Genomic DNA, 16,016 nt, shown 5'->3' on the forward strand with positions numbered 1-16,016 from the left:
TTAGAGCCAAAGCAGGTAGTTTAGTACAAAGGAGCAACATATCAAAGCCCATATTCGGATCGGTAAGCTGCAAAGAATGGCATTATACTAGGTTACCACGTTTTGAATTTTATTAATAATGTACATAATATATAATGTACATAATATAAAAAGATCTACATAATGCAAACAATACTATAGGTTACTAGGTTACCAGCTCTTTTCCTATCTACAAATACGTGGTCTAGATCTTGCAGATAATTGCAGGGCTATCCATTGATCTATGGCGCAACACCAAATACAAGGTACCTAGGTTAGGTTAATACATTATGTACATATAGTGGACATGATATGCGCGCATGTTAATATAAGCTTAATTTTCTGTAGCGTGCATCGTTACTTCAAATATAGATTTCCTTTGCACAAACACTCCGAGCGGTTTTGTACATGTATGTAACGGTGTTAGTTACCCCCCTGCCCGCCTTACATATACATAGTGTATACATTAAGGTACGCTAGAAAACCCTGTCGATCTTTCTGTCACGTCGTACCTGGCAGGTGACGTATCTACCTTTACATATGTAGGTACATATGTACATACGGACGGCAGCTTTGCTAGTCGTGAACCTTACCTAGGTAAACTCGGATCGTGCAGAGATGGAACCATTAAATAGTCGGAATGGACCGGCCGTCTTAGCTTTCTGCAGAAACGGACTCGACAGGGTAATTCTTCCGTTAATACGTTTGACGCTTTTATTATTTGACAATTGAAGTCTTTATGCTTCTATCCGCTATAACTTTCCCATTACCTGTACCTAACCTAGGTGTATAGTCCCAATCTGGATTATATTCAAAGGGATAAACTCTACTCTACCTCCATCTAGGTTAGTCAACTATTTGGTTCAATCTCCTACTACACCTTCCATGTTAACACTTAACTAGACAGATATAATAATAACGTATCAAATTACATATCAAAGGCTCTTCCTATTCTGTTTACAAACATCAAGAATGACAAACTTAGAATGACAAACTTTCCGGATCCCTCGAAGCAAGTCACTAAACCCAAGATTATATTATCCAATTCATATCTTAATATGAATGCGTAGCAAACCAGAAACATAGATTTCTGTCTACTGCGCAAACCAAGGCACCCTATTACCCAAGTTCTATGTGAAACGACAGCATTCAGGGTATCTTTTTTCCTATGTACTCTTATGGTACAAACAGCCGCAATAGATGATGATATACATCTTTGTTCCCAGACCCGGATAAATTTCAAAAACACTCTTACTCCATACTTGATCGGATTAAATCGCAAACGACTGGCAATAAGACCGTTATCCCTTAGGACCGGTCGTCCTTAAGTCTATCTCTTCAGAGGATGTTCCTTTTCCGCCTTTTCCTTCAACTTATCCTCCACCTCCCTGCTAGCCTCGCCGTCCGCAGGGATGCCGTTGTCCACGGGGTACTTTAAGAAACCCTTCTTTTCGACCTCGCGGATCTTCTCCATGAATATATCCGCCATCATGAAGTACCCTGAGCTAGTAGGGTGGATTTTGTCGTGGCCGATGTCTTCGGGCCTAGGCCGGCGGGGAAGTTCCTGGTCGTAATGCATTTCCGCCAGCGCCACCGGCTTCCCCTCCCGAATCAGATCGGTAGCTGCCTGACGGATCTGGGCATTGGCGCTCTTCATACACGGCTCAAACTCCATTCTCGGGGTCGTTACGATGGTCGACATGATAACCGTAGCCCGCGGCGAGGCTTCTAGCAGATACTCGACTAGATCGCGCATTCGCGACATGATGTTGGCGGGATCGTCGTTCTGGAAACAATCGCTGGTGCCAACCTGTATAAGCACGAGATTCGGCTGCAAGTATGGCACAGACTGCTCCGCGTGTTTGCGGACCTGCCTGATCCGATTCGCACTATAGCCCTCAACATCGTTGTCGAGAAAGTTGCCAAACCGGTTGAAGCCAACGCAGTTGACCGGATTACCCCGTGCCGTGAGTTCATCGCGAAGATGCTTCCGATATCCTCTATTGCCCACCGATTCTTCGCCGCGCGTGACTGATGCGCCTAGGAACATGATGCGCAAAGGCGTTCCGCCCGCTATAATACCGTCAGGCAATGGATTTCCCTTACCATGGGCGAGGAGATGCCATTGGTACATAACGTCGACATCGACCGTCTGTATGAAGAAGACTATGAAAAACCATACGCATTAGTCTAATTGTAGGTATGCGACTCTTCGTATCGCTGGAAACGTACTTATCAATGACAATGCGACTACGGAAGCGCCCACTAACCTATAAATATTCGGCATCGTAACCAGACGGCGACCACGAATAGTTAAAACAGTAGAAAACTCGCTCTACAGTCCAGCGAGTGGTTTTCTCATGGTTTATTGATATCATGATTCTGATTCTACACGAGAAAAAGAATATAGTAATCTGACAATATCTTCTATTATTGTTGCCTAGATCCGTTTTCCAGTTTCAGATAATTCTACCGTTTCCATAATGCCAATCTTCCCCTTTTTCTCGAGAAATAAAACCCAACGAACAGTCGGCAAGGACGGCACTGACTGTACTTACGTCACGCACCACGCCAACCCTTGGCACTCACCACGAGTGTAGAGAATCGTCGCCAGGGAGCCAGGGAGCCTCCAATCTCGCCCAATAATGAGGCTGCTATACTTGGCTTGCACGTGCGGAATGCGACCCCAGCCCCAAATCCTACATGCTAGTTACATACGAACAACGTTGTAAAATATCTCCTTTTCTCTCCATGGCTTAGTTGCCCAGCACGGGTTATATTACTTCGTAATTCGCGGAGATATACGAGGCGTAAATCTCTTGTGCGACCCCGTTGTTACTGCTGCTAACGTTAAAAGAGAAAGATCTTCGTAGGAAGAAGATTCCTCCTCCTTTAACTATTATGTACGACATTTATCGATCCATATTTATCCAAACAATTGGTGTTCGACACTAAAGTCTGCCGAACATCAAAAATGCCAAAACTGAACATATAATGGATGTTCAATGCGCCCGCCCCGAACGCATGGCCTGGTCTGTTTCATCGTTTCCGTCCGCGACACCGTCTTCGTAAGTTACTACATATGTTATAGCCTTTCACTCGCCAAGAACGATTGGAGCGTCTCCCCAAAAGAGCTGCCCATCTCGAACCTGTACTGCACGGTTTCGGCCTCCTTCGCCAAGTCGAGATCTAATAAGAGGTCGATAATGTCGTACCCGGTCTTGTCGATCCCTGCGCTGTGGCACTCATAAATCATCCGCCACACATTCTCCTCCGGGGCGCTGGCGGCGAATTGTGCGATGCCGGTACAGATTCGGGCATGCGTTGATACCCAGTGGCCATCTAGCGAACCGGCTGCCATGCAGAATTCAACTGTTGCCTTGGTATCTTTCTCTTCTGTCTTTTCGTCGCTGTAGTGGCTGAAGTTGTATGCGCCAAGCGAGTTGATATTTATTAGATTCGCGACCGCGCTGTGACTGCGACAGCTGAAGAGTTGTATGGCCCCTTGTAGGATATCAGGGCGGGTAATAGGCTCTAATAGCCGACCGGGACGGCGAAGTTCGTATATGTTGAAGTGTATATTTCGTTCTTGGGAGAGGATAAGGTCAAGTCTGTCACGCGGCAACGTGCGCTTGAACTCGGTTAAGAGTCTTTTCGGTCGCGCTTTATTGATATACTCTTGTATGGGTATATCTTGGTTTTCAACGGGTTTAGCTTCTGCCTGTTCCGCCTCTTCTCCTTGATCGAGTCGAGCCGTCTCGCGCGGACCTTTGCGCCATATGTTGTAGTGGCGCGAAATAGGATGCATTTGCTGGAGGATCCGGTCACCAGCCCAGCAAACGGCAGCCGTTTTTATAAAAACTGGCAGGGGGACCAAGTTGGATCCTGTGCCGACGAGTACGCGCATTGCACAATATGGCGGGACTGCAGCCCGAAAAGTAGCACGTAGCATGTTGGTGACAGCCTCGACTTCTTTGAAGCCAAATTCGGTGGCATACATCACCGGTGACTGGACCTCCAGGTCGATCTCCCAAAGACCCTCGTATTCTAGCCGGGGTCCAGGGTCTCGCTTTACGGCGGCCTTGCCGGATTCGACCTTCCACTCTTGGTACAGGCTTAATACGGGATCACCTTCTAGGGAGACAACCTCGCCACGGCAAGATTGGGGGAGTTCAGAAAGACAGGTTTTGATCGCACACGATACGCGGCGTATCATCTCGGCTTTCATATCATCCCAGCGGTCGTAATTATGCACCGTAAAACTTGGGTTCCCTTGGGGCGACATGTCGACTACGGGAGCTAGGCGTGGGTCGTTGTGGATGCCGGCAGGGCGAAGGCTGAAGAAGTATACGGCTTCTAGTTCGACGCTGAAAGTTAGGGGGTGCATATTGGCGGGAGAAGTGGCTGTCTAGTCGGTTAAGTCACCAGTATTAAGTAAAGAGGATTCTAAGTATTCGGGCAGAGAAGTTGGTGCTGGTGAGTACGATTGGCTCCTTTCTTGGGTCTATTCTGGTGTATTGCAACGGATAAAATATATTGGGCACGAAAGCATTTATATAGACATATATATATATATATATATTAGTCTTGATCCCAACAATAATAACCATCATGGTGACCAGACTGCAAGTTTGTATTATTGTATGATAGCTTTGTTCTAAGGGGGAACGCCTAAGCTAGTAGGCATCTGAGAACATTACACGAGCATAGTTTTTCTTTATACTAAGCTTGTCATAATTGACTTAACCTAATCATATAGACTAATGGTTGAAGTCACCGCCTGTGCTGTTGGCTGTTGGCTGCTGCCATTATATTTAGAGTTCTGCTATGGCGTGGCTCGGACTCCTATAGTAAGTTATTTCTTTAGATGTCTACCGCGTTAGACTAAGATAGTTCTAAGTGTATTCTTAAGCCGATCGAAAGGAGTAGGTCATTCGATTTGGCACTTAAAGAGTTGATAACAATATCAAAGAAGTCATTTTCATGACCTTTAGTAAGGGTCAATCTTATCTGTATTATAGCTTTACGCTTTTAGGATAAAATATAGTTAACTGGATTTTATATTCAAAGTAGTAAGGAAGCCTATGTAAATATTTAGTTGACAAAAGTATAAGTTAGGTAAGATTAATTACCTGTTAAAAAGGATGCGGCTCAAAAGTATTTGTTGTTGCAGCCTGCAGCTGAAGGAGCGGTTACCCTACCCTACATACCCCTAACCCAGCCTAACCCAGCCTAACCCAGCACTATTGGACTGGTGGAGTTACATGTATTAGTGCTGGCTCAGCTTTTCTCAGGTACAAGTACATACATACATTAGGTACCTTTGTAATGCAAGCCCCACCACGCGCGAGAAGGTCGAATCTAACCGCCAAACGTCAAATGCACGTGAATAGAAAAGATACCGTACAATACATCAAAAAAGCCAGTGTCTACAACTTCACTCTGTTCAATATCTATGAGCCTGCCCAGAGAGCTATAAAACTATGGAAAGCTTCCTTCGAGAATGGAGGCAAGACGCCTTAAATAAAGCACAGTATGAGTCTGCTATTTTCATCGGGGACAAACTTTTGGCATTAACCAGTGGGTTTGATATTTGATATTTGTTGTTTATGTCCCAAGTCTATGCTGAACTTGTCCTATAGATGACGACAATGACGCGTTTTGGCTGGCGCAAGTTCATTTCGCTACTGGGAACTATACCAGAGCCCAGACCTTCCTATCCAAACAGGACCTCATTTCCCGGAATCCCTCTTGTCGATACCTGGCTGCTCACTGCTTCATCAAACAGGCCCGGTTTGACGAAGCCCTTGTGGTGCTTGGTGAACGAAATCCCACACACTTAATTTCTAATCCTGCAACTAAGCGCAAAATTCAACACACGAGCACACGTACTGCCTCTCACCACGGAAGAGGCGCCACCAAAGTGCATGAGCGCAGAGATGGGCTATCGGAGGAAGAAGCAGCTAACAAGCGCTTCGAAGCCGCCATGTGCTTTCTACGAGGCATATGCTATGCCAAGCAGAACGCGTTCGATCGGGCGAAGGAGTGTTACAAAGATGCTGTTCGCATCGACGTCCAATGCTTCGAGGCGTTTCAACAGTTAATGAAGAACTCACTTATGTCTCCCGATGAGGAATGGCAGTTTTTGGAGTCTTTGGATTTCGATGCCATTAACGTCTCTGGAGACTCATCTTCCTCGCAGGAGGCTGCCGAATTTACGAAGATGCTCTACACCACCCGACTCTCCAAGTACAGGAACCCAGCATCTTTCACAACTGCTTGCGAGACTCTATCTACACACTATAACCTCGCCTCAAACCCTGACCTGCTACTTGCCCGAGCAGATTTACTGTACACTCAATGCAAATACAAAGATGCGCTCGCAATTACCGAGTCGGTGCTTCAAGAAGACAAATATAACTTCAGCATATATCCCTTACACTTAGCCTGCTTGTACGAACTCAGGATGAAAAACGTACTCTTCCTAATCTCGCACGACCTCGCCGACACGCATCCGGAAGAACCCTGCACATGGCTCGCCGTTGGCATTTACTACTTCGCCATCGACAAGATCGCCGAAGCCAGGCGCTACTTTAGTAAAGCTAGCATGATGGATCCGCACTTCGGGCCGGCCTGGATCGGGTTCGCGCACACGTTCGCGGCCGAGGGCGAGCACGACCAGGCTATATCGGCGTACTCCACGGCGGCACGGCTGTTTATGGGCACGCATCTGCCCCAGGTATTCCTGGGGATGCAGAACCACGCGCTCAATAACATGACTCTGGCCGACGAATTCCTCAAGACGGCCTACGGCCTCTGCAAGACAGACCCGTTGCTACTTAATGAGATGGGTGTCGTTTATTATCACCAGGACCGACCTCAGGACGCTGCCACGCTCTTCCTGAAGGCTCTCGAAGTCGCAGAAGATATCGACTCGGAACCTAATGCTTGGATCTCAGCACGCATTAACCTGGCGCACGCCTACCGTCGCGCCAAGCGCTACGACGAGGCACTGGATCAGTTCGACGAGGTCTTGAGGCAGGGCGGCAAAGACGCGTCCATATTTGCGGCCAAGGGCTTGATATACATGGAACAAGGGGGGAAATTCGACCTGGCTGTCGAAGTGCTGCACCAGGCGCTCGCCATCCACCCCCAAGACCCCATCGCGACGGAATTATTAAACAAGGCGCTGGACGAGACGGCTGGCCTATTACCTTGAATTGCATGTAGCGGCGCAGTGAGGCCGGTCTAAATAACTTACGAGGAATGATGAATAATACCTACCTACCTGCCTACCTACGTAGTCTTTGTAGGCTACGAAGATGTGTCAGATGAGAATGGCTAATGAATGCTATGTTATGCTTATGCTGTCTTATGTTGTTCTGCTTCTTTGTCTGGCCGACGTCTTCCCTTTTTGAAAAATTAGATGCGTTGCTGACCGCCTATGTATATGGCCTAGATCGTGGGCACCGTGTCTGGATAGGTAGGTATGTACCTTGCATGCGAGGCTTGCAGGCTTGCAGGCTTGCTCGCTCTAGGAGGTAACTCATCGATCGTGGCGTATCTGCCCGAGCTGACGGATAGATTATTTTGACGTTCGTAATTTAATTATACATAGTCGGCACGTCGATTTCTTGCCGGTTATACATACCTACCTAGGTAGGTATATATGTAACTGTGATCGGATGGCTTATTACTTTGATGTCACTTTCCAAACCCCGAATTGCTGTTATCTCTAGTGAGTGTATTTCTTAGGAATTGAGCGTGTGGTGTGCCCTATTGCGCGTCACGTTAATTACTACATACATACGACGGTGCCCTTGCGCCTTGATCGATACATACGTGATAATGATTATCATTATTATTCTTTCCGCGGACGGGGACGCGGACAGGGAGACGGAAGAGCGGTCAACGTAAATGAAATAATTGCTCGGCCGATAGCACGAAACTTAGGTAGGCTGTAATATATACGTATTGATAAAATTGGTGAGATGATGAAGAAAATAATGATGATGGCTGATGTTGTCACGGTTGCTTCGACCGTGCCATCTTACGGCGACGATGTCGGCTTTGTCGGCTTGCGGTCGCAATCCAGGCTATTTCATTAGATCATCGTTATGCTTTCCGTTGCCTGTTATACCCCCTAAAATTAGGAGGCCTGGGTCTTAGTTGACGGTATATTGGGGACCTTGATTAGTATTGTGGCTGTATGTGCTACATTGCACACATACCTACATACTATGTACATACATACAGGCTGCCATGTGGAAGGGCCGGGGTTGCTATTCCTCTGTTCATTAACATGTAACGCTAGGTACCTTAGATACCTAGGTAGGTATGTAAGCCTCCAGGTCCCCAAGCCGTTTTTGCGCCGCGTGGGGGCGAGCAAGCCCGGCCTTGCTGATCTGTCGATCGCCTCGCCTCTGAGCCCGGACGGTATGCGAAGCGTATGTAAAGCGTACACTATGTATGTACATAGGACTCGACTCAAGACAGTTCAAGATACCCAAAACGGCATCTTCTTAAGAGCGAGAGGGTCGGGGATGGAAGTGCTGTGGTCGTTAAGGCCGACAAGGTATGTAGAGAGGGTAGGCATTTTTCGTCGCCCGCAACGTGTTCTTGGGACGTTGGTGGGCCACCGTCGTATCGGCAGCTACGCAAGCAAGGGAGAGAGACAACGATCTCAGATAAAGGGGTTCATTCCTTGCGTGATTGCGTCGAAGATACAGAATGGTCGACTATCAGCGGTACTGGTAAATAATCGACCCAATCTTTTCTGCTTCGCAAATCCTGCTTGGGTTTGCTTGTCATGGATATGTATGTATGTATAGTTATAGGTATGTACTTTGGCCTGGCTATGTTCTCGTATTTACGAAAGTAAGCTTTTTATTTTATTTTTTATACATATGTTATGGCAGTGAAAGTTTGCGCCATATTATCCTTCACATGGGTTATCCCAGCGCCATCCACCTATGTAATGACTGAATGAATTTTCAAAGTTGATTTCGTACATACACTAGGTTAGCAATTTGAGGTTGCGGATAGAGAAAAGGGGGGGCCTGGCGTGATATCGATCAGCACTCTATTTATCCTATACATTAGTGTCCTGTACACTGGTGGTTAAGTGGTAAGCAGTTCTTCAGTCCATATGATGTTGAACATGCGGGATCTGATGGAAGCTATGTGTTCATCACGTTGTTTATTACGACTTCATCCTTCGTCTCGGTTTAAGTATCCCCACAGAAGTATTCTTCATATGGGGATGATGGGGGATTGGTGGGGATGCTTATCCTACCTAACCGTCCCAAGAAATGGAGTTGCGGGAGTGATCCGCGGCGGGGCCGGTCTTCATCTTATGTATGAGACTTTCGTTCGCTCGTAACGCCCTGACCGAATCTTTTCTGTGCACGTTACCATAGTAAAGACCCCCTTCTAGTGTATGTATGTATGTAGTTACTGCGTAGTAAAAGGGCCGGCCCGTTGTGCAGTCATTTCCATAGGTTCCGCACAGAGGGATGGAACTGGACTCAATTGCTGTGTGTGTCACGGTGGCAGCTGTTGGGGCTTTTACTCTTTACTCTTTATTCAAGGGGTTCGCTTAGGTACGGGACTTACCGTACCGGTTTGAAAATGCCTCGATTTATTAAAAGTGAGGCGTCCATGCTCTCACCACGCCGTTGTCTCACAGCTTGCTTCAAGGTTAGATAGATAGGTACATAGGTAGGTATGCAGTGTATGGAAGTATTTGAGTAGATTTAAGCTGTGATGATAGATCGAGTAAAATAGTTAGATTAAATAGGTATGCATAGTAATACGACTGCATAGAGGAAGCAGATAGGATTTCGGGTAAACGAAGGGTCATTTTTACGTGAACCAACCTGCCGAATTCGGATGCCCCCGGAACACGATCACAGCTGTTGTTCATGATATGTATGTAGCACCATGGTTGAATACATATTTACGGGGGCTGAACTAGTAAAGTAGTATCTACGACCTACTGGAACTTCTACTGATCTGATAATACAGAGTTATGAACAAGATCCCTATCGAACGGGGTGGTAGAGGTCTAAGTAGGTATGTAGGTATGTCTTGCAAACACGGTATAATCGAGGGCTGGTTACACCAGACAAAAGTCGAACACCGCGACGGTTTCGGCGTTGATATGCAAGAATCATATGCAAGAATCATATGCAAGGAGTCGAGGTCTTCACGAAGTTGCCACTATATCGGTGAAGAGACAATATCGTCCTATCGGCCGAAAGCGGAGAGAGAAGATATAAAAAGACGATTAGGAGGCTCAGAATCTGCAGTAAGATAAAATGATGAGATGAGATGAGATAATCCGTAGTGTAACTTGAATATTGTTGTTGGCGGCGGTTATACTCATAAGGCAGGAGGCTATGCATTCTTGGGCGTCGACGTTGCAATGAACCGACTGCTACATTACCATCGTAATTGTATCTTATGTTAGGTTAGGTAGGTAGGTACTCTTTACGAATAGGTATGTACATAGATTTGAAAAGTCGTCGTATTCGTTAAAGAAACAAGTCCAGCCAAATCCAACTTTGATACTACATATGTAAGTAGACTTCCCATGCGTCTGACACGCCTGAGTCTCCTCTAAAGGGGGTTAGTGGAAAGACCCAATCTGCCAAAATGACATTCCACGCATTTCATAGCCTTTTTTCAACATTGGGAATGAAAAAGTAAATTGATGTGCACCCTTTGCATACGCCACTCCTTGTCAACCGGGTATGAAGGTATGGTAGAAGGTATGGTATGTAGGTAGTTGACGGGCACCGTTTAGGAAAAAAAAAAAAAAAAAATTTTTTTTGCTATGTGGCTGGGCCTGGAATGCCGGGTTTTAACATTACCTAATTGTTCAAGGTACCTAGGTATCTACGTATTGAGACAAAAAAAAAAGCCACCTTCAAAATGTGAATCCCAACGAATAGCGGGGTATCCCCCTTTTGGGTGCGGGGACTATAGGAACTTGCTTTCGATGAGCTTCTTCTATGTACCCCTGATCCTTGCTGGGGATCGCTTTTGAAGACGTCGGTTATCTGTCCATGCCAAATCGACTGTCATATGATCAAAATAAGCTATTATGCCTCTTTTGCTTTTTCAATATGTCATATCTTCTTCTTGTCCCCTTTCCCACCACCTTTAAATGCGAACCATCGGTCAAGACTTACACCTTTAAGAGGTGTAGGTAATTAGTATATCCACCCCTAGGCTTACATACATACATACATATATACATACATACATACATGGCAAAATCGAGGATCGCCTGTCGATCCCGTATGCGCTTCTAGAACAATAGAAGAATATTGCAGTAGTGCATTTCCTCTGGTCGCGTCTCTGCGCTCGACGTACATCCGCGGTCAACCCTATCCACTGAGGACACATCTGTTCGGATTCTGGTGCATATGGTGCATATTTACTGCATATATATAACATATACTGCATATCTGCCTACACATACATATACACTAGATGGTAGTGTCAAGTGATCCACATACACAACACATGGGCATCGACTGGTTGCAGAGAGCTGATTGACGAGTGGTCCAATAGAATAGCGAGTCCCCCTTTGCTGCCTTTGCTGGCAAACTTTGCCTGTCAAATCGGGGTCAAAGCGTGCAGACAACTAATACATACTATGTAAGTGCCCAGCCTACTTTGATAGGGCCAAAATATCCCGTAAACGACCAGCGAAGAACGAACCCCTTAAGGCTATACTATCCTCCAATAGGGACGACGAATTCTTTGTTGACATTTAGTTGCGATGGCCCTATGGCCGCAGCTGCTGCGACCATCATCATAAACGTGATCGGTGATTGGAACTAGCGGTGGCTGATGCCCCTTTCTATTTTCTATTAGATCGACCCGGGTTCTTGGATTGTTTACAATTCTTCGGATATATGTTGTGTCCAACTTGGACCGCCTCCACCTTCGTTCTCGTATACTGGATAGTACAGGCCGTTTGAGATTCGGCCAAGAGAAAGAGAGACTATTCTGAAAATAAGGGTTTAGACTCGGCGATCTGATAGTAGCGCGTCGGGAATCGCACATAGCGCCCGGATTCGCAAATGATTCTCCTTATGAGTTAAACTACCTAAACTAGTATTTACATAGTACCTAACTACCTACCTTAGGTACCTAACCTAGGTAGAATACCTAGGTATGTACATAGGTAACCTAAATCGACTAGGCTACTACTTATAAACAACTTACATAATCCTCCGCAAAAGCACTTATTGAGCATTTACCTAAGTCACTTGCCTAAGTCACTTGCCCAAGTCACTTGCCTAAGTACATATATAGGCCTGCAGGTCTTGGGCGAAACACGTAACCAAGTCCCCTGTAAGTACCTGGATCCTTCGCTCTTTCTGAAACTGTCTAACCTGCTGTGTAGTGTGGTTCCAAGGGTGCTTGCTGATTAACAGCCATGATTGGAGGCTGAGAGCCGCCTCTGTTATCGAGTAACTCGGATAGTAGAGTGCTTACGTATACAACGTCAATAGAGATTATTATTGACTAAACAGTTAACTAAATGATATAACAATATGTACATAACCTCTAGGTAGCTTTGAAGCCGTCGTAAAAGACGTTGATATCCATTCAAATCAGGAATAAAATCTATTTCACTCTTCTTTTCCTTTTCGACTTTCGAACCGAGACCGAGGCTTTTCTAATTTTCCCCCTTTCCCTGTTAAGCCGCTGTGGGTACTGCTTTATATGTATGTACCTACTACAGTATAGTTAGTTACAATTAACTAATCTACATAGGTAACTTTTGACTACCTCCTAACTATATCAATATACATATGTACATTTGAACTTAATTGCTTTCAGCTCTAGATTTAATATGCATATATGCATACACGCACCTACTTCTAATTGTATTATTCTAGGGACGTCGCTGCTGTAGATTGATACTATTACTACTAATCACAAATTACACCCCTAGATTGCCCAGCAGACAGCTACCTAACACTAAAGAGGCGATTACGTAGGTACCTAGATATGTCTCATAGTTCGTAGATCTTGGTAGGTGCCAAGTATGTATGTACGTAGGTACTTTATTACCCATACCACAGTACCTCTTTGTACGGCGGTCTTTTATCGCGCTAGAACTCGCTAGACTCTAGTAGGCATGCCCACCCAGCTAGCACCCATATGACATGCATTAAAATATAATTAATAATTTCTTAGGGGGGTCTCTCTAGTTAGTACATGTAGCAAAGGTAGCGACAAGCCTCGTTCTCGTCAGCAATACTACACTAACCTACTCTTCTCTCTCACCACTTCTTCCTAAACCTTTAACTCGCCACCCCTTCCGTCCGGTTGGCTCTATGTCTTCTGCAACTCTCATTACAACGTCCAATTAAGTGGTTAAGTTAAGTGTGCGATTCCCGGAAAAAGGCCATCGACACTCGTCGGGAGGACCCGAGTCTTCCTCCAGTTTTCATCTCCTTAGTTTCGACTTCTGGATTCTTCTAAAAAGAAAGGCCAACGTCTTTCTTCCCTTGGCCTGCCATTTATTCCAATATGCCGTGTTAATTATTAATGTTCTAAGTCCGTCTTATATTCGATCTGTCGTTTGCTGCGCGCGACCATACAAATTAAGGTACAGCAGTAGCCTAACACATCGCGCAACCCCCGCTGTAGCGACGACAAACGGCACGATCCATGATGGAGGGCGCTTTACTCGTTCCCCCAGATCGGGGCAGTATCATCGGGAGAGCTGCATGGAAGGTAATGACCCACCACAACAATTGCCATGCGCTCATCCTATGAAGTTCGTATACTCATTTATCTATAGCCTCGATATCTTGTCGTCGGTCCGCCCAAGGATGGTAGCCAACCGAATACTGGCTTCTCTCAAGTCCTAAACGCCGCTCGTATTAAAGATGTCGGCGGTCGATCGTCCAAGTCGCAGCAAAGAATACAGCCCGACCTCGTCTACCTCTCGATATATAAGACAAAGGTGGGAATTGAAAGAACTTATCCAACAGTAGAAAATACTCATTGTATTCTAGGACGATTGGGAACCGGTTCAGCAGCACTCGATGGCCTCTATTACAAACTGCCAGGTTCAAAAGCTTGCCTATCGCAAGCAGGGGCCAATCCTTCCGACTCTTGCTGTTCAGATATCGCCAGATCCCACTACTGACAAGTTACGGAAACGTCGATCGAGTCGAACCGCAGGCTTAACTACTACCAAGGAATCCGGACCAACGACATTGTGGTTCCGCCTCGGCGATGATCGCACATACACACTGGAGGATTGGGCCCGCTACATACAATCGCTAATGCTACCCGATGTTCTTGGTAGGCATCCGATAAGCCCGATCAGCCCGACGTCGCCCTCTTTCATTAATCCATTTTCTCCTTCATCATCCCGGGATGCGAACGAATTCTATACGGGCACATCGAGTGGGAGTTCGTCCAAGACGTGGACGAAACGATATGGCAAATCCGGCCATGTGCATGCATCAAGTCGAGATGCTGCTACGACGTACACTTCGGGGACACCCAGTATACGTTCGAAGCGCAGCGATCTCTCATCTTCTCATGCCAGCTCGATGGTTCCCGTTTCTACAGCATACCCAGGCCAACACTATACGACCGTTCACCCATCGGATCTTCCATCGCCTGCCACCACCATTGGTGGTGAATATCAAGACCAATTTATTGAGGGATGGACATCAGCACAGGGACGGTCCTCTACCCTAAGCTCGCCTGCCAGGATAAGAGAAAGCATTGCTTCTGTGCCATGCCAATTTCTACCTAGTCTTAGTTCCAACTCGCCGCCAATACAACGGGAAACTATATTAGATAGGGCTTTCCAGTTGCGGTGTATTCCCGGTTCAGATCGTGAAGTGCCCGGAGAAGAAAAGTTAAGCTCTATTGCTAGATTTGAGGCTTTGATGCGTGAGGTAGAGGAGCGCCAGAAGGCTTTCGAAGCGGAGAGGACGATTCCCAATGAGCCGCTCAAAAGTACGTGGGAGGATGACGAAAGCGATGTTGAAAACGGCGTGAACGAGGACGACGAAGAGGATAGTGACGAGGATGCTTTTGAGCACGACTTAGGTGCCGATGAGATCGGACCGTCCGCGCATAGAGCGCTCCAGTTCATCGCTAATCGTCACAGCTCGGGGAGATCGCACTGGTCACACCAGAGTGTTAGAACTCTGCCTAATTATCAAGAGACGGGTTCATCTATCCTTCGACCGCATACCGCGAATTCAAGGTCAAGGCCTGCGGCTCAGCGAACAAATAGCCAGCCACATATTCCTATAGCCTCGATCGATATGACACCTATGCCTAGTAGGGTACCAGAAGAAACGGTGGCCCGGTTAAATCACGAAAAACGACACTCGGTATCTGACGTTAAACGCCTTAGCTTCAATGAATTTACCAAACGATTGAGTGGCACTAGCAGCCTACTCGTGCAAACAAATGCTAGCAACGGTAGTAGTCGGGGGAGTAGTGAGATTGATGGATCTCAGCAAATGACACCACCAAGAAGCGGTGCGTTAAGCCCTAGAGGGGGAGCCATGTCGCCGAGCGAGCGAGAGGAACGATGTGGTTGGCGAGGTAGCGTTGGTGTATTCGGCAACGAAGGTGGTTTCCTATGAAGCTAGCACTCCGACTGTTGCGTATTCGATTCCTGAGGCAAGCGATTGAACGACCAGCGCCACGGCTAGGAAGGTTGCATCTCTCTGTATTTGATACCACGAATTTTTGCTTGTTACGACTGTTTACGACGACTGCCCAAGAGCACGGCGCTATGATTTTCGATTTATGGAGCATGACAGTCCCCATGCATATTTGGAAATGTTCAGTAAATTTTTATCCATTGGAATACAGTACGACGAAATATGTTTGAGTAGCTGAAGGAAGAAGAGCATTTGTCACGATTCTGAGCTGCAAGACCCAGCTCCTGTCTTATATCCATTTATTTTTAGAAAAGAGAATTTTGTTTG

The 16,016-nt window shown here is 46.3% G+C and overlaps 4 protein-coding genes across 4 annotated transcripts; 2 read left to right on the top strand and 2 right to left on the bottom strand.

Annotated features, from left to right (window-relative positions):
• Nucleotides 1–1,348: 1,348 nt before the first annotated feature.
• Nucleotides 1,349–2,305, bottom strand: F4813DRAFT_381950 (carbohydrate esterase family 3 protein; the record flags this gene model as incomplete). Its single annotated transcript, XM_049245734.1, has 2 exons — nucleotides 1,349–2,184; nucleotides 2,251–2,305. 2 exons carry the CDS (start codon nucleotides 2,303–2,305, stop codon nucleotides 1,349–1,351), a joined length of 891 nt encoding a protein of 296 aa, XP_049097637.1.
• A 195-nt stretch (nucleotides 2,306–2,500) lies between these two features.
• On the bottom strand, nucleotides 2,501–4,616 carry F4813DRAFT_158296 (uncharacterized protein). Its single transcript, XM_049239046.1, has one exon. It carries the CDS (start codon nucleotides 4,403–4,405, stop codon nucleotides 3,104–3,106), a length of 1,302 nt encoding a protein of 433 aa, XP_049097638.1. The 5' UTR covers nucleotides 4,406–4,616; the 3' UTR covers nucleotides 2,501–3,103.
• Nucleotides 4,617–5,240: 624 nt separating this feature from the next.
• F4813DRAFT_158306 (TPR-like protein) lies at nucleotides 5,241–7,748 on the top strand. The gene is made up of 3 exons (XM_049239047.1): nucleotides 5,241–5,343; nucleotides 5,412–5,598; nucleotides 5,661–7,748. The coding sequence occupies exons 2-3, from the start codon at nucleotides 5,502–5,504 to the stop codon at nucleotides 7,235–7,237; spliced, it is 1,674 nt and encodes a 557-aa protein (XP_049097639.1). The 5' UTR covers nucleotides 5,241–5,343; nucleotides 5,412–5,501; the 3' UTR covers nucleotides 7,238–7,748.
• A 5,818-nt stretch (nucleotides 7,749–13,566) lies between these two features.
• On the top strand, nucleotides 13,567–15,861 carry F4813DRAFT_158337 (uncharacterized protein). The gene is made up of 3 exons (XM_049239048.1): nucleotides 13,567–13,782; nucleotides 13,850–14,014; nucleotides 14,067–15,861. Exons 1-3 carry the CDS (start codon nucleotides 13,717–13,719, stop codon nucleotides 15,666–15,668), a joined length of 1,833 nt encoding a protein of 610 aa, XP_049097640.1. The 5' UTR covers nucleotides 13,567–13,716; the 3' UTR covers nucleotides 15,669–15,861.
• The last annotated feature ends 155 nt before the right edge of the window (nucleotides 15,862–16,016 follow it).

The sequence above is a fragment of the Daldinia decipiens genome, assembly GCF_022478715.1.
Source record: "Daldinia decipiens strain CBS 113046 unplaced genomic scaffold F4813scaffold_28, whole genome shotgun sequence".
Classification (NCBI taxonomy): Eukaryota; Fungi; Ascomycota; class Sordariomycetes; order Xylariales; family Hypoxylaceae; genus Daldinia; species Daldinia decipiens.